Source organism: Pocillopora verrucosa, chromosome 12, assembly GCF_036669915.1.
Source record: "Pocillopora verrucosa isolate sample1 chromosome 12, ASM3666991v2, whole genome shotgun sequence".
Classification (NCBI taxonomy): Eukaryota; Metazoa; Cnidaria; class Anthozoa; order Scleractinia; family Pocilloporidae; genus Pocillopora; species Pocillopora verrucosa.
This window is the reverse complement of record NC_089323.1, coordinates 10525664-10547031: the sequence shown is the minus strand read 5'-3', so window position 1 is coordinate 10547031 and position 21368 is coordinate 10525664. Positions and strand designations below refer to the sequence as shown.

Below are 21368 nucleotides of genomic sequence, written 5' to 3'. Positions count from 1 at the left end.
GTTACGCAACTTGATTGAGCCCTGAACTACTTATCCGTATGGTTGCCGATGTTATTGCCAAGATTGCAGAGGAGCAGAAAGAATGGGGCCAGCACTTTCCTTAGGTTCCCTTTGCATTGCGAGTATCAACGCATGAGTACAGGGTACTCCCCTAGGTGCTCATGTTTGGCATGGAACTGAGATTACCTATTGACGCAAAGAGAGCCGGTGTTGCAGCGGATTTGGACTTAAAAACTTAGGGTAAAAAAGCTAGCTAAACGTAAATTAGCCACCGTAGAGGGTAAAAAAGCTAGCTTTTTTACCCTCTACGGTGGCTAATTTACGTTTTCAACCCAGTTGTTAACACTAAATTATCTTCCATATTAAATATGGGTATTACGTCCAAGCGTGAGCTGCACGAGGCAGTAAACATCAACAAACCCGTAAAATGAACTCGGAGCTAATTAGAAAAAAACTACGAACGAACTGTTCAAATATGTCCTTTAAAAGAAAATTGCGTTGTATATGAGATACAAGATTAGGTGTTTTTCTTTCTCTGTGTATATCTAGAGCGGCTTAAATAGTGATATAACATTGTGAATAACGCCATAAGGTAAGCCTCTACTCTTTTATTGCAGATATTATATAGAGTGTTTTACAAAATTTTAAATATAGCTTAGTGTGTTTCGATAACGTACAGAAATAAACGCTCATCCTTGCTGTAGCGACATTTCCACTTTGAAGTAAGCGGTTCATTTCATCATAGCAAAGGTCTGTCTATCAGCCACAACCCCTCTGAATAGCGCTCTCTGTTTCTTGTACGAGTCGAAAATATTGGAATAATAACTTGATTAATTTGATTTTAGAATCACTCTATTGAGACGGTTCTCTCCGTTTATGAAAAACCATTTAACAATAACAGCAAGAAGGTTAGAGTAAACATACCGATAGCGATGCACTTTTTTTTGTTTTCTGATACCAATGACACAAAATTTAAGCAATTTACGACCCATGTAACACCATATTACAAGACATGTCACCAATCTCGTCGATAAAGAACACGCTACTGAAAGGTCCATCACTAAATCAACACTAACCTACTAAATATATTACCAAGTCTATATCACCAGCAGGGGACACTTCAATAGCATGATTGCTAACAACTAATCGTATTGTTTCACCAGTAAACAGTAGCAAACAATTTTCCCAGTACAGAAATCTAAATAGACGAGCTACTTTCTCATTTAAAACCTCCTTTTTTAAAACTCCGGACTTAATCAGCTAAATCGAGTTATTTATCAATTGCAACTTACGAAAAAACTGACTTAAAGGTGCCTCATCAAGGAAACAGCTTTGATTTATTATAACACAATAAGGCCCTTAAATTATTACCGTTATCACGAGTACACATTTTCTTCTAATACTTGATGCACTAAAAAGTTACCGAAATTTACTGTAACTGCTTGGTTCCTAAGCAATATTCAAAATGACACAGTCTAACGACGGTCGCTGGCCCATTTCCCTAATCTCTTTGCCGCGGCGTTCCTTAGAGGTCGTGCACTTGGTTCAGCATCTTCACCTCCGAGATCTTCAACCTTGGAGTATTTAGTCGTGTCATAAGATCCCATGTCGAGCAGCTGCAGATATGTCTGAAGGGAAAAGCAATAAAAGAGGATTTTCATGATCGTCACAATGTTTCCTAACGTCAAATCAAGAAGAAAATTGTAATGACTACTTCAAAGGACAGAAATGATCCTCGCTTTGAAGGCACAGAGTAATGCGTTTTCTTAGGCAGGTTGGTTGGTGAGTAGGAAGTTATGAATGTAGATGAGTAATTTGGTATTTTCAACTGAGTTGATAACGTAAATTGGCCAACGTAAAGAGTCTAAAAGCTAACGTTTTGAGCGTTAGAACTTTGCCATTCGCTCTGACGAGGGGCTAACGCTCGAAACGTCAGCTTTTAAAATCTCAACGGTGGCCAATTTACGTTATCAACTCAGTTGAAAATACCAAATTACCCTGTTTTACTTTCCCATCAACCTTTATTATGAATGTAGATGCTCAGACAGTTTGGAGGGGAAGTAGCGGGAAGGGTGGAAGGAATGGTGATAGATGGGTTCGTGGGCATGAGAGATCTTAGCGCGTTTTAAGTTTAAATGTGTTAAGACTTAAAAAACATCAATAAACTGGGGCAAATAGTAAGAAACGTAACTACAAGCAGAAGCCGTCAAAATGGAAGCTCCAGGCACTGAAATTCCCGCAAGCGGCTCCAGCCGTAGTTAGATGAAACCAATACAATCCTAAGCACTTCCATTAATCTGCTGAAACCAACTTTGAAAGAGTAGTGGTCTATGAAGTAATTTTAGAGGAATAAATAATCTTAGAGGCCTACAAGGACGTCAAGGACTTGTTCAAATCGTGGTACAAACCTCTTCACGAAGGTAGGTATCCATTCTTCTTCGAAGGTTTTCAAAAGGAGGACGAAAGTCGGGGTCAAAATTCCAGCACCTTTTCATTATAGCATACCTGGAACAAAGGAATGATGGTCAATACTGGACTGTGGTTTATGTAATATGTGATAAAAATCAACCATTATAGAAATCTTAAGAGAGTCCGTGCAAATAATGGCTAAAATGATAAGAAATGTCTAGCTGTAATAGCTGAAAATTCATCTTTTCAAAATTCTTGAGTGAAAAGACAAACTGGTGACCGCTGTTAACTTTGTTTCATTTAGCAGAGTTCAGTAACGAAAGAAGAAATCAGATTAGTCAAGAGAATATGTTTTTCATCGGGGTTAGGGGGATTGGGTGATTTAAAATGGAACATGGCAACTTGAAAGGCAAGACTCACAGTTTATCATCAACATGATCGGGCTTTGGAAGTTTGTATCCATGTGTGACTCGTGCAACCACATTCCCTTCTGACCACCCCTCATATGGAATTCCTCCTGCGAAGAAATAAACAAATTGTGGCTGTGATACTCCCAAATATTTCGTTTAAAAATGTTGAGATTTAAATCAGAGATCCACTTCTTGTGCTTGACCGCAGTACTCGAAACATGATGTTTCCTAGCCTGATGTTTTATGTAATTGATTACCACTTTTCTGCCAAGTAATTTGAAAGGTTTTTCGTCATTTAAAGTCGAACACAAAATGCTAGTCGTCTTGAGTGGTAATCAGAGCAAGGAAAGTCCTGAAACAACGGTTCTCAGTTACAGAGAATGAAACTTCGACAAGCTGAGCAAAATTCATCATTGGCGTAAACTTTGGCACAACAAGTTTTTCTGCCACAGCTCATCACAGTAACGTCTGCCAATTGGGTCCTAAAGGCATTGACATTACTAACGAGTTCCAAAAACGATACCTACAACATTTCCACACATGGACGGACGGGAAGTACAAATATTTTTTGTTGAACATAGTTTGACTTACCAAGGGTAACTATCTCATACAGAACGATTCCGTAAGACCACCTGAAAAAATTTCGAAAAACTGTTTCCGAGATATTCTCTAAGTGAGCTTGTAAAGACAAAAACCAAAGAGATGGCTTGCTAAGTGCAAAAATATACATCATACATACACGTCACTTAAGGTGGAAAGTCCAGCGAAATTTCCCAACAAAATCTCTGGTGCAGTCCATTTGATTGGCAAACAGCCCTGCAACGACAGTTTGTTTAAAAATAAGTGTTTTAATACTAGCGAGTTAAAAAAGGACATGCATGTAAACGTGAAGTTGTTGATGCACATCTTCCGAGACTTTATGGAGTGTCAAAATTTAGCAGTTGTCGTAAATTTAGATGATAAAGTCAACTAACTCAGTTGTAATCTGTGGCATGGCAGAACGTGGAGCTATCCTCATTTGGCAGTTAAGGTGAATTTTAAGCAGAGTTAGTGCTAACCTTAGGAACCTGTTTGCAAGTGCCACTGCAAAAAAGATAAAGCAAAGACGATCTTCTACCTTTTTGGCATTTCCATGACCATATTTGAAGTTTTGATATGCCATGCCAAAGTCGGTCACTTTGCACACATAGTTGTTATCAAGGAGGACGTTTCGAGCTGCCAGGTCACGATGGATTATCTACCAAAAGACAAAGATCCAAAATGTAAACTTGCTAACAAATGCATATCTTTTGTGAGATCTACCATGACCAGAGGGAAAATTATACAGACGTTTGCATGGGTTGTAAGACCTCTTGTTCCTAAGGTGTTCATTACAGACCAAACATATATCAAAATGACTACGACATTAGGTGACCCACTGACAATTCCAATGGAACTCTTGAGAAATATTGAGAATATGAAACCTGCTTCCGAAAAAATTCATATAATTTAGATATATCTATACTCAAGCAACTCAAAAGATATAACAGTCCCTTACAGATATTTCTGCAGTAAAATTAAATGTAGAAGCATTTTGGTTACTTACCCCCCTTGATCCAAGGAATACCATACCGGCGGCGATTTGTTTGGCAAATAGCACAAGGTCATAGTTGTTCAAATCTTGAGGCCTCCCTTCTCCAAGATAATACCGATCATTAATTCCTCGGCATTTTCTCATGTAACCAAGCAGGTCACCACATGGTAAATGTTCCATGATAAGGATCGGATGAACTTAAAATGACCAAAAGAAGGAACGAATCAGTAAAAAAAACAAACAAACATACATACGAGCTAACATTCTCATACTCAGTTGAAATGGTATTGCATGTAATAAGAATGACGCTTAAACTTAGCATGTACTTTGTCTAGTGACGCAGCCAATGAACTTCACCATGTTTGGCTGATTGCTTGTTCCGAGAATTTTTCCCAGCTCGATCTCTCTCATCAAAGATTTTCTACCTTCCTCCCCTGCGGTGGCTACAATAAAAAGGATATACTTTATAACCGGGTTAAAAATCCTTATTGACGAATTTTCTCGTGCTTAAGAAGCGAAAACTTCGGGTAAGGATTTAGAACTCACGTCCTAGGAAGTCTTTGAAACCCAGTTGGTGGAGCTCACAACTGCAAAAATGGAACCGGTCGGCGAGCGAATCCTTTCGAGGAATTTATATTTTCTTTGGTTCACGATTGTGGCATATACCTGCAATCTTCAAATTTTTTGTTGCTATTGATGCTTCTATTGTTTTATTTTTGCTGTTGTTATAAAAAATAACTTTTCATGAATCTCTCAGAGCGCCTTAATTGACCTGAGATAAATGATAACTGGAAAGTGCAAAGCACGTCACTCTTGGAAAAAAACACAAAGTACCCATCCACGTGCTTTGAGGAGAGATAGTTGACTGGATCTTACGTGTGAAGCATTTAGCAGCAACTGTGCGATTTCCAGGTCTCCCATTTGGAGAACTAAGAAGAGCTCTCCACACTGCTCCAAATGCCCCTCGCCCAATGACGTCTTGAAGCAGGACACGGTTCACTTCAATCTCCCATTCATCCACTTCTACATTCAACAGCTCCATCTCAACTGCCTCCCCTTGATAAGGACTAAATATTATAAAAATCGTACAATTTCTATTGATAAATCAAAGTATACTTGGTCAAGGAAAAAGAAGTTACGCAAAAGTTTTAAGTTTCTGAATTATTTGACGGATTTCTTCAATTTAAGGAAAGGTAATCACTCCAGAGATAAAAAAAACAACATTTTCTTGTGCAGAAAAACTAAAATTATAGAATTACTTGATCATGCAGACTATCATTCTAGTTAACTTTCCAAATGGAATGGTTGACATGACAGTAAGATTTAAACTCCAACTTAATTTTTTTTTTGTAATTTCAATTCAGTAAATAAAAGGCAAACTAATTGACTTACAGAGCCGTAGCAGCCTCTGTAGGTCCAAATGGCAAATCAAGAAAGAAATAAAGAAGGAATAATGCTTCTGCCTTAACTTGAATATTTAAATAAAAATAATATGCACTTTGGTCAGTGGTTAATAGAAGATTATAAATCAGATAAAATTGCAAGACAAGAAACAGTAGAAGCATGCCAATAGTGCCTCAAAGGTTTTCTTTTTCCTGCAAACCGAGATGATATTAATACTTACCTAACAGTGAACTTGAGGAGAACAATTGAAATACGAAGTAAAGTAAAAGCAAACATAAACTGGTTCTTTTTTTTTTTTTTTTGCTTCTCACACAACTTACTATCTGGAAAAGTTACCCAAAACAAGATATGAAGAATGAGCTTTACCTGTCCTTCGACGTTTCCAAAAATAGCAGCCCATGAGCAAAATAACAATGACAGCAGCCATTGATCCAAAAATATAATACCACACCAGGAATGGACTCACAGCTGTTGGTGTAAGTTAAACACATGGTTCTTAGCCAGATTAAAAAGGTAGTACATGGGATGGTAAGGGAGAGGTTGTTACCTAGTATTAGCCAGCCCTTCCGGATACTATTTTTCGCGAGAGCTTCGCTGGCACATTAGAAATGGCTACTATTTCATGGGGGCTGTCCTTGTTTTCCCGTACACGGGGGAATTCCTATTGTTTTCATATCCATACGTGGAGTTGTGACGCAGTTCGTTAATGTTTCGTTCCCTCGTGTACTGGTACACGAGGACACAACCATTTCATGGAAGAGATTCAAAGAAAGGTAAACTAAAGCTATATGGAGAAGACCTAGTTAGAATCTTGTTTTGAATTGAGAAATACATTGCCTTTGTAAAATGGATGCAGAGCAATTCCCTTTGCCAAATAGAAACAAACAATAATGATGATAATTATTTGGGTATCAAAAGGGAGGTTCTACTGCATCTAACAGGCCAGGGGACCCATATTTTAATCACACGCTTACAACCAACATCCATACACGCATTCACACACACAAAAAAAAAAACAAAGACAAACAAAAATAAAGAAACAAACAAACAGACAGAACACAGCAAACAGCATGCTTAAAAACGTTTCAGGTTTCATTAAGTCGAATGATCTATTGTGTTAAATTTCAGATTGTTTCTACACTACAATAATGCCAGCTTACGGTTGACTTTTATCATCACAATGGAGCGGGCCACATTTCCTAGTCTGTTACGAGCTTCACAGGAATATTCACCACTGTCCTCCTCCACAACCTTTGCAATAACCAGATAACTTGTTGTCTCATCCAATTGCGTATCAATGACTGCCCTTTCTTTTATTGGGTCTCCATCTTTTTTCCAAGTGATATTTACTGTTGCTTCGTTGACGCTGCAAGTTAATCTAAGCTTATCACCTTGAGTAAGCGTTAGGTATGGTTTTGGACTTACTTTGGCAGTAGGTTTTTCTGTGTTGAGAAATAGATAATGTATACAAAACTTGGTTTTCATAAAAAAAATTCGTTCAGAATACCTTAATAAGGTAATTAAAGAGAAACTAAGTGATCCAATGCGGGGTAGAACGTGCCAATTTGAGTGAAACTTGACATCAAAGGGGTTCAAAGAGGGTTTGAAATACTTGTCCAAAATGTTTCTGTATCTTTGCCAAAGGGTCCCAGACCCCATTCAACCGAATCTACCAGATGCTTCTAAATAAACCGAGACCCGGCCCTTTGTTCTTTATTATTACGACATATTGCCCCATACAAAGCTACGAGTCATTGCAGTTATCAAAATCCTTTAGATCAAAATGATCAGAGTGACCATGACAAATTATCACAAAGTGATTATATGGAAGAGTCATCTTAAGCAACTGGTAAATGGTGCATGCACAACGATCATCTTTCCCATAATTCATTACGGTATTTTTCCCAGGTGTGTTACACTCAAGTTTGTATTTGCACTCTTTGAATCAATTGTCTTGAAGAAATTCCAGGGGTATCGAGACTCCATCTCATTCTTAACAAGCTGTCAGTTACTTTTGGGTAACCATTAGCCACTAGTCACCATTTTCACCTCATATTTTGCGAGTTAGGTGGCGTTGATTATTATTGTTGCGGTGGATCAATCACCATCATTACCCTAAGTGCTATTAAAATTAACCTTATCATCAGTATTATTATTATCATCATAATCGTTATAATTATCGAACCTACCAAATACTTGAAGTGTTGCGGAATAATTTATTCTATTTGCTTTGTTTTCTGCTGTACACTTGTACGATCCTTCCATTTCCTTTGTTGCTCTCTGCATTTGCAGGGATGATTCCAGGAATGACTCTCTCTTAAAATTTTTTTGATTAATACCCGGTAGAAGTTTACCGCCATCAAATGTCCAGGTCAGTTTTGGTGTTGGAACACCTTTGGCACGGCAAGTAAAGCTTACTGGGTCTCCTTCAATAACTGATTGGTTTACCGGAGGCAATAAAATCTGAGGAGACACTGAAAATAATAAGAGCACCACTAATCTTTAACCAATGTTCTCAAGATACGACCGAATAACCACAAGTAATCTGGCAGTAATTAGATGTAAAAGCAAATTTTGGAATCTCGTCGGTACATGAATTTCCTGAGGCAAAAGAATCACCTACACACGGTACATGGGAATAACTAGCAGATATTACTAGCATAAATAGATTAATTTACACTCATGTGCAGAAGGTAAATTTCCATTCCTTTAAAGATATCAATATGAATGACGTATCCAAATGAAAGACAAATTAATATACAAATGAATAAACTCGGCTTGTGGAAATCCTACTTAAATTTCCAACATAAACAAAAGCAACTTTAAAAAGCTGCTATCTTTTCATTGAAGTTGAGTTCAGCTCCAGGAATGTTGATAAAAGATCAAAATGCCATAGTAAAATGGAATATGTATGTATGAACATAGTTTATTCAGACACGCTGACCTAGTTCAGCTCAAAGCTGCTTAAAATGGGGGCCTGTTTAAACAACGACAAGGCCAGACCTAGACACCGGGCGCTACATTCCTTACTCTTTGCGAGAAATGTGTGGGTTTCTTTAAAGTTCCCTGCTAACTAGAGCAGAGAAGAAGTAGGAGACGGGGCCTACGGTTTATTCTCCTTTTCCATGAAACTAGGAATACCTATCCATTTGCCGATGTCATAGCAAAGGGTGCATATTCTCCTCATCTATTTAAGACCCTGTGTTGGCCGGTCAAGGGCTTGAACCCTCGCAAGGGCAGTACAGCGCTCTACAACGTGAGCTAACCAAGCACCGTTTGTAAATCTTCATAAAATGATTTTGATTTACCAGTAACATCGATCCAGAAGGAGATGTTAACTTTTCCAAACAGATTTTCAGCAACACATTCATAGAAACCTCTCTCATTAAAAGTCACGTGCTCAATATTTAACGTATTGTTGTTACTAAGAGCTTCTCCATCCTTAGTCCAGTTGACAGATACTGGAGGATCACCCTGTTTAAAACAATCTTTTCCAAATGTTGAGTTCAGTGGAACTGAAAGATTCTTGAGTTCAGGATTTAAATGCGGCGAAACTAGAAAGAAAAATTTAAAAGAGTTACGATGAGATTATTGAATGTACACACTGCAAACGAATGAATGGTCGTCACGACCAGCAACCTTTAAGAATTTTCATTCTGGCGCCATCATTACGTTAGTTACTTTTTTGACACAAAAATTAAAACCGTTCCCATCTCCCTGCCATTTACCCAGGAAATTTGACCTCCAATCAATCTGAACGCGAGATACAAGTTCTAACTCATTAAAGGTGCAGGAAACATCCGACGTAACAAATTAAAGTGATGATCTTATCCTGAATTTTTAGCAATTGCAACTACCCAGGACGGCGCACTACTTTAAGCTTGATTTTCGCCTGGTCATTACCCCATGAGAAGGTAAATCAGAACCATGTGATCAGCTACGCCGTTCAAATCTTGTTTTCAATTGAGAAATGACCTTCAATTATTCTATATTGGATGTAAACCAATGGCAACACCCGAATAGAAAACAAACAATCACGACGACATTACAATAAATTATTCAGGTCTATATAAGTTGGTGCTACCGCTTGTAAAAAGCCAGAAGACCCATTTTGTAAGTTCTGATTTACAGTTCCTTAAAAAAATAGCCGGGATAGAAAAAGGAGCGATCTCATTAAAAATCGAATGACGTTTATTGGTTAATAATGGACACTATATTAATAATAGCTTACGTCCGACTATTATCATCACAGTGGAGCGGGCCACATCTCCTAGTTTGTTACGAGCTTCACAGGAATAGTTACCACTGTCGTCCTTCACAACCTTTGCAATAATCAGACGACTTGTTGTCTCATCCAATTGCGAATGAATGGTTGCACTTTCTCTTATTAGGCCTCCATCTTTTTTCCAAGTGATATTCACTGCTGCTTCATTGACGCTGCAAGTCAGTAAGAGCTCATCACCTGGGGCGAGTGTTGATTGTGAATTTCGCCTTATTCGAGCAGCGGGTTTTTCTGTTTTGAGAAAGAGACAACTTACAATTTAGTCTAAATCAGCTTCACTGGTAATATTTGAGTAATGTAATTATGATGGACACGAAATAATCCAAGAGAAACCCTCTGAACGGAAATTGTAGGGTAAATGGTGCTAATCTAGAGTCTGACTTGTGAATAATAGGAAACCACGAGAGATTTCTCGTTCATGAATCAAGCAACGGAAATTAATAACTACCTGACATAGTTTGAAGCTACACTGGTTTGCAGATTTAATGAATGTAACCGAAGAAGTTACAATTCATAGACCCAAAGTTTCGACAATCCTGTCTAGTGCCTTCATCAGGGGTGATCTAAACGCTGCAACAAGAGGTCCTTTTATATGATCACTAATTAGCGGCCTTTTTTCTGACGAGGTGTAAATAGGCGTCAGGAAGCAGACCGCCATCGTCACGATTTAAAGGAGCGTGGGCGGAGTTAATGTGCCAAGCCTCCAAACAAAGGCGCTGGTGGTAACGCCGATTAGTAGTGATAATTTTAGAATTATCCCACCCAATTGTATGGTTGGTTAGGCAAGTATGCTCCGATAAAGCTGAATTTTCCTTTTTGCAAAGAAAAACCGCTTTTTGGTGCTCTTTTAACCGTGTACCAAACTGGCGTTTGGTCTGTCCGATGTATTCGTTATCACAGTCATTGCAAGGAATAGAATAAATGGCGTCGGTTCGTTGTTCTTTCGTGACAGGATCCTTAGGTTTGGCGAAAATATGCCCCAAAGTCTGAAAAGGTTTTTGAGCAACTTTAACGTTGTGGCTATTCAAAATTCTCTTGATGGGTTCAGTAACACCCTGTATGTAAGGAATAACAGCAAAACCAGTCGCTGGTTTCCTTTCATCAAGAGCGTTACTATTTGTAACTGGTTTTTGGCAGTTACGGAGAAAAGTTTTTGTATAGCCATTTGCCTTTAGGACATTGGAAACATATCTCCTCTCCTCAGCCTTCGAATCGAGTGATGATGGTAGACAATCAGCCCTCCTAAGTAAAGTTTTGGCTACAGACTTTTTATGGCAAATAGGATGGTGAGAATCGAAAGCGAGGTATTTGTCGGTGTGGGTGGGTTTACGATAGACACTTGTCTCTAAATTACCCTGAACCCCTCTAGACACATTTAAATCAAGAAAGGGCAAATGTCTATCCTTTTCACGTTCAAGAGTGAATTGGATCGACGGCTCTACTGAATTCAAATGCGACAAGAGGCGCTCCGCTTCATTTCCGGATACCGCAGAAATAACATCATCGACATATCGTTTCCAGAAAAAGGGTTTAACCGGTGAAGTGGTTAAGGCCCTTTGTTCCACGTCTTCCATTACCATGTTAGCAATGACAGCAGAAACAGGCGAACCCATAGCTGTACCAAAAACTTGTTGATAGTATGTGCCGTTATGTGTAAATTGCGTGGTTTTGAGGCAAAAAGACAGCAGATGAATAATATCCTCCACAGGCAAAGAAGTTCTTTGTCCTAGGGAAGCATCTTCTCTCCGCAACCTTAACGGCAAGATCAACTGGGATTTTAGTGAAGAGCGAAACAACGTCGAAAGATACTAATTCTTCACAAGCGTCAAGAGTTTTATCTCTTATGAAATCCGTAAATTCGCAGGAATTTTTGACAGTGTAATCAGTATTCCCAACAACAGGCGACAAAATTCTCGCAAGATAACCAGAAATTGCATAAGTCGGAGAATTAACAAAAGAGACAATGGGTCTCAAAGGAATTCCCGGTTTATGAATTTTAGGTAAGCCATAAAAACGTGGACATAAGCCGTCACTACTGTATAACATTTTGTACGTAGAGTCACTATGAATTGTAACTTCTTCGGTTACATTCATTAAATCTGCAAACCAGTGTAGCTTCAAACTATGTCTGATTGTCCACCTGGTTGCCGTGTGAACTTTAATATATTTTAATAACTACCTCTTATCAATTGTTCATTTTTCCTAACAGTTCAATAACACTTCTGTGTGGAGAGTCAGGCACCATGCAAGTGAAGACTGTCATCCTCAAAGATATTACATTACATATATTACAAGATATACAGAGATGATCTTGCTCGGCTAATCAGCAGTACATATGTGTAATATCGATATAAAATTAATGTTAAAAAAAGAGAGGTTTCAACAAGGTGGAGGAATTTCCTCACTTTGGAAGACAGAATAATGATCCTGGCTAGCGCTTAAACCCAGAAAAATTAGTTCTGAGTCCATTCGGCCGCAGCTTACATAACTGAATGATTAAAATGCGATTTGAGATCTGAAAACCTACCGTCGACTAGAATATGGATATTTTCGGCAGAAATTCCTCCAGGATTTATTGCTTTACAGGTGTACAGACCTGCGTCTTCCTTTGTTATGTTATTAAAGAGGAGAGACATGTTATGTCCTTTGGATAAGTTATTCTTAAGCCAGGTTATCTGTGGCTGTGGCCGACCTTGAATAATTTTACAAGTCAAAGTCACATTGTCTCCTTCTCTGACTGGATTGCTTGCTCCTGAAACACTCACCTTTGGCCGAACTTTGAATAAACGAGCAAAAAAGTTGAAAAAAATTGGCTTAGTTATACACACATTATATAAATATCTTAGAAGGCAATTAACTTTTGGGTTACTAACATTAATCTAAAATCTGACTGATTTGAATAACCAGATGAAGGTTGATGAAAATATAGAGGGTTCCTACAAAAATGCCCATCGGCGAAAAATTAAAGGCCCTTAGAAAAAATACCAAAGATTGTTTTAACCTCCATAAATGAAATAAAAAACCCCTCTTATCAGCATTACCTACATGCAACTGAATTTTTTAAGTGACTAAATTCTTAACATCAGCTACCGATAGTTACCTATAATGTTTAGCTTCATCTTTAATACAATTTAAACTGCATTTTGTACTATTCATATTTTAGGGTAGATATTTTAGTCGTTTAAGTTTTTTATTTTATATTAGTCTGTGTCCCCTTATTAGCGTGGATTCCTCAGGCAACATGGTTTTTGACACAGAAATAAAGTTTTATCATTATTTTTGCTATTATTACCTGTTGGTATAATTTCCCAATAACTCACTCACCTAGAACAAACACAAGTATGCTTTTATCTCTGATTGTGGCCCTTTTCGATCCTTTCTTTTGTGTCATGGTACATCTGTATGTGCCACTGTCTTCAGGGTGAACAGGATGAATGTATAGACTGCCACTGGGAATTTGAGTGACTCTTCTCCCATCAAGTACTAACTTTTCTCCTTGTTTTCTCCAAGTTATCTGTGGACGTGGTGTTCCTTCAGCAGTACAGTTTATAATACCAGATGTGTGAGCAATAAGGCTCTGCTGGTCTCGAGTGTTCTCAGTGAATCTCGCTGTTGGAATAAAAAAAGAAAATAACCACTTACCAAAGCCGCAATGAAGAAATGCCAACTAGTCCCTATTGTGTGTCTGTATTGTGGATACCGGGCACATTTACTGTTATGTTAACATTCTCTACAATGAGGTAATTAAGGTCTTCTAAATGTGTTGAAAAGGATTTTCCTACCATTAATGTAAACTACGTAATACTGAACATATTCCAGTCTTTGGCATTCATATGTTCCTCCATCAGACAACTGCACATTTTCTATGACCAGTTTACCATCTTCTGGGGTCTTGACCCTCTTAGAAAAAGAATTCATCCCTTGCATCTTTTGACCATTAATGACCCATCTCGCAAAACTGGTTTTGTTACGTATTGAGCAGTGCAGGATTTCATTGCTGCCAATATCAAAGTAAAGGTTCTCTTTTCCCAATACTTGTATGTTATCTGAAAGAAATGTTTGCAAGTAGCACAATTATCAGTTCATTCTGTCTCAGTATTTTGGTATTAGTTAATTTCAAAACTAATAGTACCTTGATCTTTGGTGTTTAACTTTAAATACGTGACTGTTCACGAAGACCAGTCACCTTTAGGAATTTCCATCTCGGCGTAATTAATGCCTTACTTACTTGGTTGACACATTGCTTGAGAACCTTTGCCATCTTCTTGACATTGACTGGGGACATTTAACTTTCCATCAGTGCGAGCGCAGGATGCAAGTTCATCCTCTGCTCCAGTGCAGTAAACATCTACCATTACAGAAGTAATGTTTCCATCCTTTATGTTTGAGCCAATGAATTCAGCAAGAGCCTCTTCAAAGCCAAGTTGACGACAAATAACTTGGGCGTCATTGAAATCCCATCCATTGGTGCAAATTTGTCCCCATTTCCCTTTGTAAAATACTTCCACTCTGCCACCATACTCTACATTAGCACCATTCAAGCGAACGGGAACTTATAAAAGCACAACAAACTGAGTATTTAGTGTAGGTAAGTTATGGAGTGAATTAATGAGGAGATGAAATATGGATGAGGGAAGGAGATAGCAGGATTATGAAGAAATTTAAAAGTTCAGGGTGCTCAAACAGGTTTAGAAATCCAATTCGGTTGTACGGGTTCTTTAATGGGTAACTGTAAGGGTATCAATTTTGGGCCTTTATTACGCCTTCAACTACAATTTAAACCAATCCTAGCAAACAACGTAATTGTCAATCTGTCATATTTTCTTAAAGAGCAATCTTAGAGGAAAGACTAGTAACGAATTAAATAATCAAAGCAAGAAAAGATGTTTTGGCGAGGTCTACCGCTCGAATTATGATCAAGTCTCTAAGGGTACCTAAGGTACGATGTACAAAAGAGAAGACTGAAACAGATATGACAACAAATTCCAAAATGCATAATTGATTAATACCTTTGCAGAATTGCAGTCTGTTTGAGAAGCTTTCTTCACATTTGGTCAAAGTGGAGGTGCAGTTGAAATTAGTGGATGTCTCTGATAATTTGCCACTGTCTTCATACCATCTACCATAATTACTGCTGTTTGAGTATCCCATTGCCATACACGTCAAATCTACTTCAACTTTATTCCACGTACTGGTGCAAAGCTTTTTCCAGCTGCTGTTTGTATAGATTTCCATTGTACCAACTGACGGGTTGCTCTCCGTTTTAAAGCGTAGTGGAAATGCTGATAGAAGAAATAGTACAGAAGTTTATTTACATTTTAGGAGGCTCTCTTCAAGATTCTAAAAATTTGAAATATTGTGCCGATGATTCCCCCAAATAGGCACTTAGTTTCATATGTAGACCAATTATAGGTGTGTTAGAAACATAATCACCAGCCCAAAGCTAAATGGTATCTTTTAAGATCGGTCAAAAAAACAATCAATACTCGGATCAGACATCCCATATCATTTTTATCAAGAAACTAAATATCTCAGTCGTGATTGACGAGAAATTTAGCGCTAAATGCTTACGGATGACAACAGTGGAAACTGTAATGAGAATGATAACAATATAAATGAAGATACTTAAATAATACAAACATTTGCAATATTAATGATCGGGATTGGATGATAACAATAACGATAACGATAACGATGATGATCCTGATGATAATAATGAGCGTGAGAACGAAAATGATAATAGTAATGAAAATAACTTTATTCAAGCTGCGACACGGTCAATTTATTAAGATGTAGATTAAAAGTCGAAGGTTTTTGATAGGACTTAGCATTTTAATATGGGGCTCAACTATGATTACACTTCGGACCATCCATGATGTCTGTATGTTACCTTCGTGGCAACTGAACATTTTGTTGCATTCCCTTACGAGTGCTCTGCTCCCATTACAATGTTTCCCGCCATATGTTGGTTCTGGATTGGAACATTCTCTAAACCTTATCTGTATGCCACTGGCTGTTTTAGTGCAGATACTCCAGGGACTCCACTCACTCCAACCACCACTGACTAACAATGTTTCAAGAACAAGCAGTAGGACAACTTTAAAACTTTGCTTTGGAAGAAGCCACTGTGATCAGGTTGTTTTCAGAAATTATTATTTTTTACTTCGCTTGAAATTTTCATTCAAATTGAAGGTAGGAAAAAATATTAAAACACTTGAAACATACTTTAATAGAGATGTGCCTCGTCAATTGTTACTTCTGAATGGGTTAATACCCTTTTTTAAAAGTAATAAGAGTTTTGGTAATTTTTAGTTTATCATTTCCTTTTTGTAAAGATTAAAACTTACCACTGTATGGTAGCAACGATTACAAAATGTCACCTGGACAAATATACGTAATGCAAGATAGGTACATGATAGAGCGTTCTTGGCACAGCCTTTCACTTTACTGTTTGAGGGGAGGGTGGGACTGGTACAGCTGCGTCCTCGTCTTTGTAATCCGCCCCCACAAGTTACATTACAGTTCTCCCATCCCCCCCAGAATGACAAGCCACTATCAACTATCACCGTATCGGACGTTAACCTGATTAACAGTTTAAATATGCTTTGAAATAAAGAGCAGCCTGCAGATATTGCAAATTAAATACATGTATATTGCTAATTCAATCCACATTTTGACCGTATCAATTACGAATAAGGCATGAACGAAACTTTACAAAATCTAAATACCAGCATATTGTAGAAATCTTGCAACTGCTAAACATTGATATCTAACTTGATATTGAAAATGGAATGCACATATAATGCTGATTCATTCAACCTTTTGAACGTTGCAAATAAAGATAAGGTATGTAAAGATAATTCAAGCCTCTTTGTGTAATCTAAACGTATGATTTTTTAGTAAAAGGAGACAATTACTCAGAAATTGTACAATATCTCAAGAAAAGGAACAAGGCACATTCTCATTAAGCATTACGTAAAGTATGAAGACACTTACAATCTGATTCGTTCCACAAAATCCACATGAAAAATAAAAGGATAGCATTAATTATTAAAAGAAAGTACCATAATTTCTGGCCGATTACCCGCGAGTAATTCTCTTAATTTTTCCACAAATAGTTGTTGGCGCGCGTTATAAGAAGGTGCGGGTGATACGATAATTTATAAAGCTTCCGTATAGTTTTAACACTGTAAGGAGAAAAAAACAGGGATGATGAGATCCACTAGGTACCCAACCTAAAAACCTGTGCAATAACTCATTTATTTCGCGCAGATTGCTCATTGCAATAAGAGACTTAAATGCTCTCAATGAAAGCCGATGCAAATCGAAAACATATCTCCAAAACTCGACAACAAAGCTTTTAGCAGGTAATTTAGTGTTAACAACTGAGTTGAAAACGTAAATTAGCCACCTGAAAGGGTAAAAAAGCTGACGTTTCGAGCGTCAGCCCTTCGTCGTATCTTGTTTGTACTCTCAATTTCTTTTCCTGTCAATTTCACGGCTTGTTTCTTTGTTTAGTTCAAAAATAATTCTCACTTACACTTGTAATGAACTTGAAAGAAAAAGAATATAATTGTGAAAAAGCAGGCTTCAGAGCAATTTGCGGGGAAAAAATGCCGACATGTTCATTTCATGGCACTGCATAATTAACAGAGTAGAATATTCGACGCATCTGTGAAATTTTCTCAGCGAGCACTGCCTTAAGTTTAAGAGCATTTTCCCGTGTCAAGTGATTTCTTCGACTCATTAGAACTCGAGATATCGTTATTTTTTTAGAACAGATTTTTACAAGTGGCATCATTCTCAATGGAGCATCGAAAGCAAGAAGTCTGAAAATTTATTAGTTGCAAGCTAAAGGTATCATGTCAACAAAAGCAATGGAGGAACTTTGTGAGTCGACGATTTTCCTTTGTCTTTGGGAGTGGGTTATCTGCCAGTTCGGGTAATCTTTAAAATTTTTTTCCTCTTTATTTAAAAAATTTGTCGATGCGGGTAATCTGCCGCGCGGGTAATCGCCCGGAAATTACGGTAGTCGCCTCCGAGGTTAATTTTAATCATTTTCACATTGAAGAGTTAGCAAAATCCTCGAGAGAATTCTCGACAAAGGTAAGGAGATTCCATTAAAAAAAAGAAAAAAACTTTCAAAGTAAAATTAATTAATTTTCCTCCAAGATGCTGATAAAATATCAAGTCAACAATTTATGTAAATAATCAAAAGAGCCAGGCTGATTGTTTTAACCGATCGCATACTGGTCAGACAGCATCAATTTAAAAGGAAATTAGGTTCTTTTTGTATAATCGAAGCAGTCACTTCCACGCAGCAAAAATACGAAGACTCAAATGATAATAATAAATATAATGAGATACACTGCGAAGAAAAGTCACTTTTCTTCGATCAATAATAACAGTGTTTTGAAATCACCGGTGATCCGTGCTATGTGATTGGCTGTCGTGGGCGTGATAACTTTATAGGATAGATTAATTAGAAGGATACTACTAGAAATTATCAATACTGCATATTACGGTAGTTATTGCACCATATCCTCATGAAAAGGAACAAGCCACATTCTCATTAACCATTATGTAAAGTATAAGGACACTCACCATCTGATTCGTTCCACACAATGCACATGAAAGGAAAAGGATAGTATTAAATATTAAAAAGAAAGTTATCATCTGAAAAGTTAATTTTTTTTATATTTATATTAAAGAGTTAGCGGAATCCTTGATAAAATTCTCGATAAAAGTAAGGAGATTCAATTGATTAAAAAAATCCTTTCAAATTGAAATGAATTCATTTCTCGCCATGATGCTAGAACAAATATCATGAAATGCAGCAAAATATGAAGAAGACTGAAAGGATTATAAGAAATATGAGATATAGTGTGAAGAAAAATCACTTTTCCTATATCAATAGTAATAGTGTTTTGAAATCACTGGTGATCCGTGCTATCTGATTGGCTGTCATGGGCGTGATGACTTCATAGGATAGATAAATTATGAGGATGTCACTAGAAATTTATTAATACCGTAATTTCCGGTCGTTTACCCGCACGGCCGATTACCCGCAACGGCCGATTATTGCATACGGCGAAAAAAAAAGTCAATAGATTACCCGCACTGGTGGATAACCCGCACGTTGTTATTCAACTTTTTGGTGGCGAAAACGTGACATTAAGGTGATACATTTCAGTCTTTTAAAAGTTGTCTGATCCAACTTTCGAAAACTTGAAAGCGTCTTTGTCGAGTTTAAAGGTCAAAGAAATTCAGACGCGTGCACAATTCTGTGTCAATATTAGCATGTACTTTATTGATAAGATTATACAGTAAAAACACTAGCGGCCCATGCCCAAATCTCAACGTTTCATACTTGACAGAATGCGAATTTGTGGCCACATTTTGTGCGAGCGATCGTTCAGCGCCATGTTGATTTGTTGAAAAAAAGCTGAGTGAGTATTAAAACTTGAATTATAAAGTACTGTCGGCGATTTCTGAAAAAATCGATATCTCCGGTTCTATTGGGCCTAACAAGTCCCTTAAAACGGGAAAATTCTCTTTAGCTCAAGCTAGTGTTAAATGGAAATTTGTTACTGATGCGCCGGACACCTTTGGATAATTTTTGTCACCATCAAGGTTTTGTTTTCACGCGTGCCGATAATAATTTGTTCGTCGCGCAACTAATTATGCGTGAAATAAACTCGAGTCGGCATCATGTTTTCGTGCCGCTTTGCGGCACTATTAACACAATAAAATTTACTTGAGAGGTGGAAACACATGTTGGTGATATTTTTTTTCAATTTAACTACCACTGGATTTTAAAATTGTCACATAACCCGCACCTCCCTATTACCCGCAGTGGCGCGCGTTTAATGCAAAATCAACAGATTACCCGCGGGTAAACGACCGGAAATTACGGTAATACATATTATGTCAGTTGCACCATATCCTCATGAAAGGGAACAAACCACATTCTTACCAACCATAATGTATAGTATGATGACACTCACCATCTGATTCGTTCCACACAATCCACATGAAAGGAAAAGGATGATTTAAGTTGTTAAAAGAAAGTAATCATCTCAAAAAGAATTATCGATAAAAGTAAGGAGATTCAATTGAAAAAACAATCATTTCATAGTAAAATGAATTCATTCCTCTCCAGGATATAAATAAAATATACTTTCAACAATTTATGTAAATCATCAAATAGCCAGGCTGATTGCTTGGGCCAGACTATTTAAGTCTGACTAGTGAATAATAGGAAACCATGCAACGGAAATTAATTACTACCTCTCATCAATTGTTAATTTTTCTTAATAGTTCCATAATACTTCTGTCTGGAGAGTCAGGCACCATACAAGTGAAGACTGTCATCTGCGAGGATATTACAGAGATGAACTTGCTCGACTAACCACCGGTACATATGTATAATATCGATATGTGGTTCGAAATTTTAAAGGTAATGTCAAAAAAGGGAGATTTCAAGAAGAAAACCCTCCAACTAGATGGAGGAATTTTCTCACTCCAGAAGACAGAATAATGATCCTGGCTAGCGCTTAAGCCCAGAACAATTAGTCCTGAGTCCATTGGGCCGCAGCATACATAACTGAATGATTAGAATACGATTTTAGACCTAAAAAAATGTACCTTTAACAGAAATATAGATACTTTTAGTAGAAATTCCTCCAGGATTTTTCGCTTCACAGGTATACAGACCTGCGTCTTTCTCTGTTATCTTATGAAAGGAGAGAGACATGTTGTGTCCTTCAGATAAGTTATTCTTAAGCCAGGTTATCTGTGGCTGAGGCCGACCTTGAATGATTTTACAAGTCAAAGTCACAGTGTCTCCTTCTCTGATTAGATTGCTTGCTCCTGAAATTTTCACCTCTGGTCGAACTATGAATAAACAAGTAAAAAAGTTAAAACATAGTGACTTAGTTATACACACATAATACAAATATCCTAAAGGGCAATTTCATTTTGGGTTACTAACATCAGTGTATAAATTAGACAATGCATTTTCATCTGACTAATTTGAATAACCAGATGAAAGTCCTTTTCGAACGGCTAAAAACAACAAATCATTGGAACATATAAGGTGACCTTGCAGAAATGCCTATTGGCAAAAAATTAAAAGCCCTTCAAAAAAAAGTAACAAAGATTGTTTTAACCTCAAATGAAATCAGAAACCCATCTTACCAGCATTATCTACATGCAACTGAACTACTTAATGACTAAATTCTTAAGATCAGCTATTGATAGTCACCTATAATGTTTAGCTTCATCTTTA

At 37.4% G+C, this 21368-nt stretch overlaps 1 protein-coding gene across 4 annotated transcripts; it reads right to left on the bottom strand.

Annotated features, from left to right (window-relative positions):
* Positions 1-588: 588 nt before the first annotated feature.
* LOC131798731 (fibroblast growth factor receptor 4-like) lies at positions 589-20715 on the bottom strand. Of its 4 annotated transcripts, none has more exons than XM_066159610.1 (22): positions 17075-20715; positions 15969-16142; positions 15088-15360; positions 14307-14630; positions 13861-14124; positions 13403-13687; positions 12606-12854; positions 10028-10309; positions 9105-9350; positions 7986-8270; positions 6957-7238; positions 6163-6264; positions 5785-5800; positions 5269-5459; positions 4719-4835; positions 4405-4589; positions 3937-4056; positions 3559-3635; positions 3411-3451; positions 2830-2926; positions 2409-2505; positions 589-1628 (listed from the first exon to the last, which is right to left on the bottom strand). In XM_066159610.1, exons 1-22 carry the CDS (start codon positions 17100-17102, stop codon positions 1476-1478), a joined length of 3888 nt encoding a protein of 1295 aa, XP_066015707.1. In that variant the 5' UTR covers positions 17103-20715; the 3' UTR covers positions 589-1475. The 4 variants fall into 4 exon arrangements, with proteins under 4 accessions (XP_066015707.1, XP_066015708.1, XP_066015709.1 ...); XM_066159611.1 differs by having other exon boundaries at positions 13957-14124; XM_066159612.1 differs by having other exon boundaries at positions 15969-17077; positions 18683-20715.
* Positions 20716-21368: the final 653 nt, after the last annotated feature.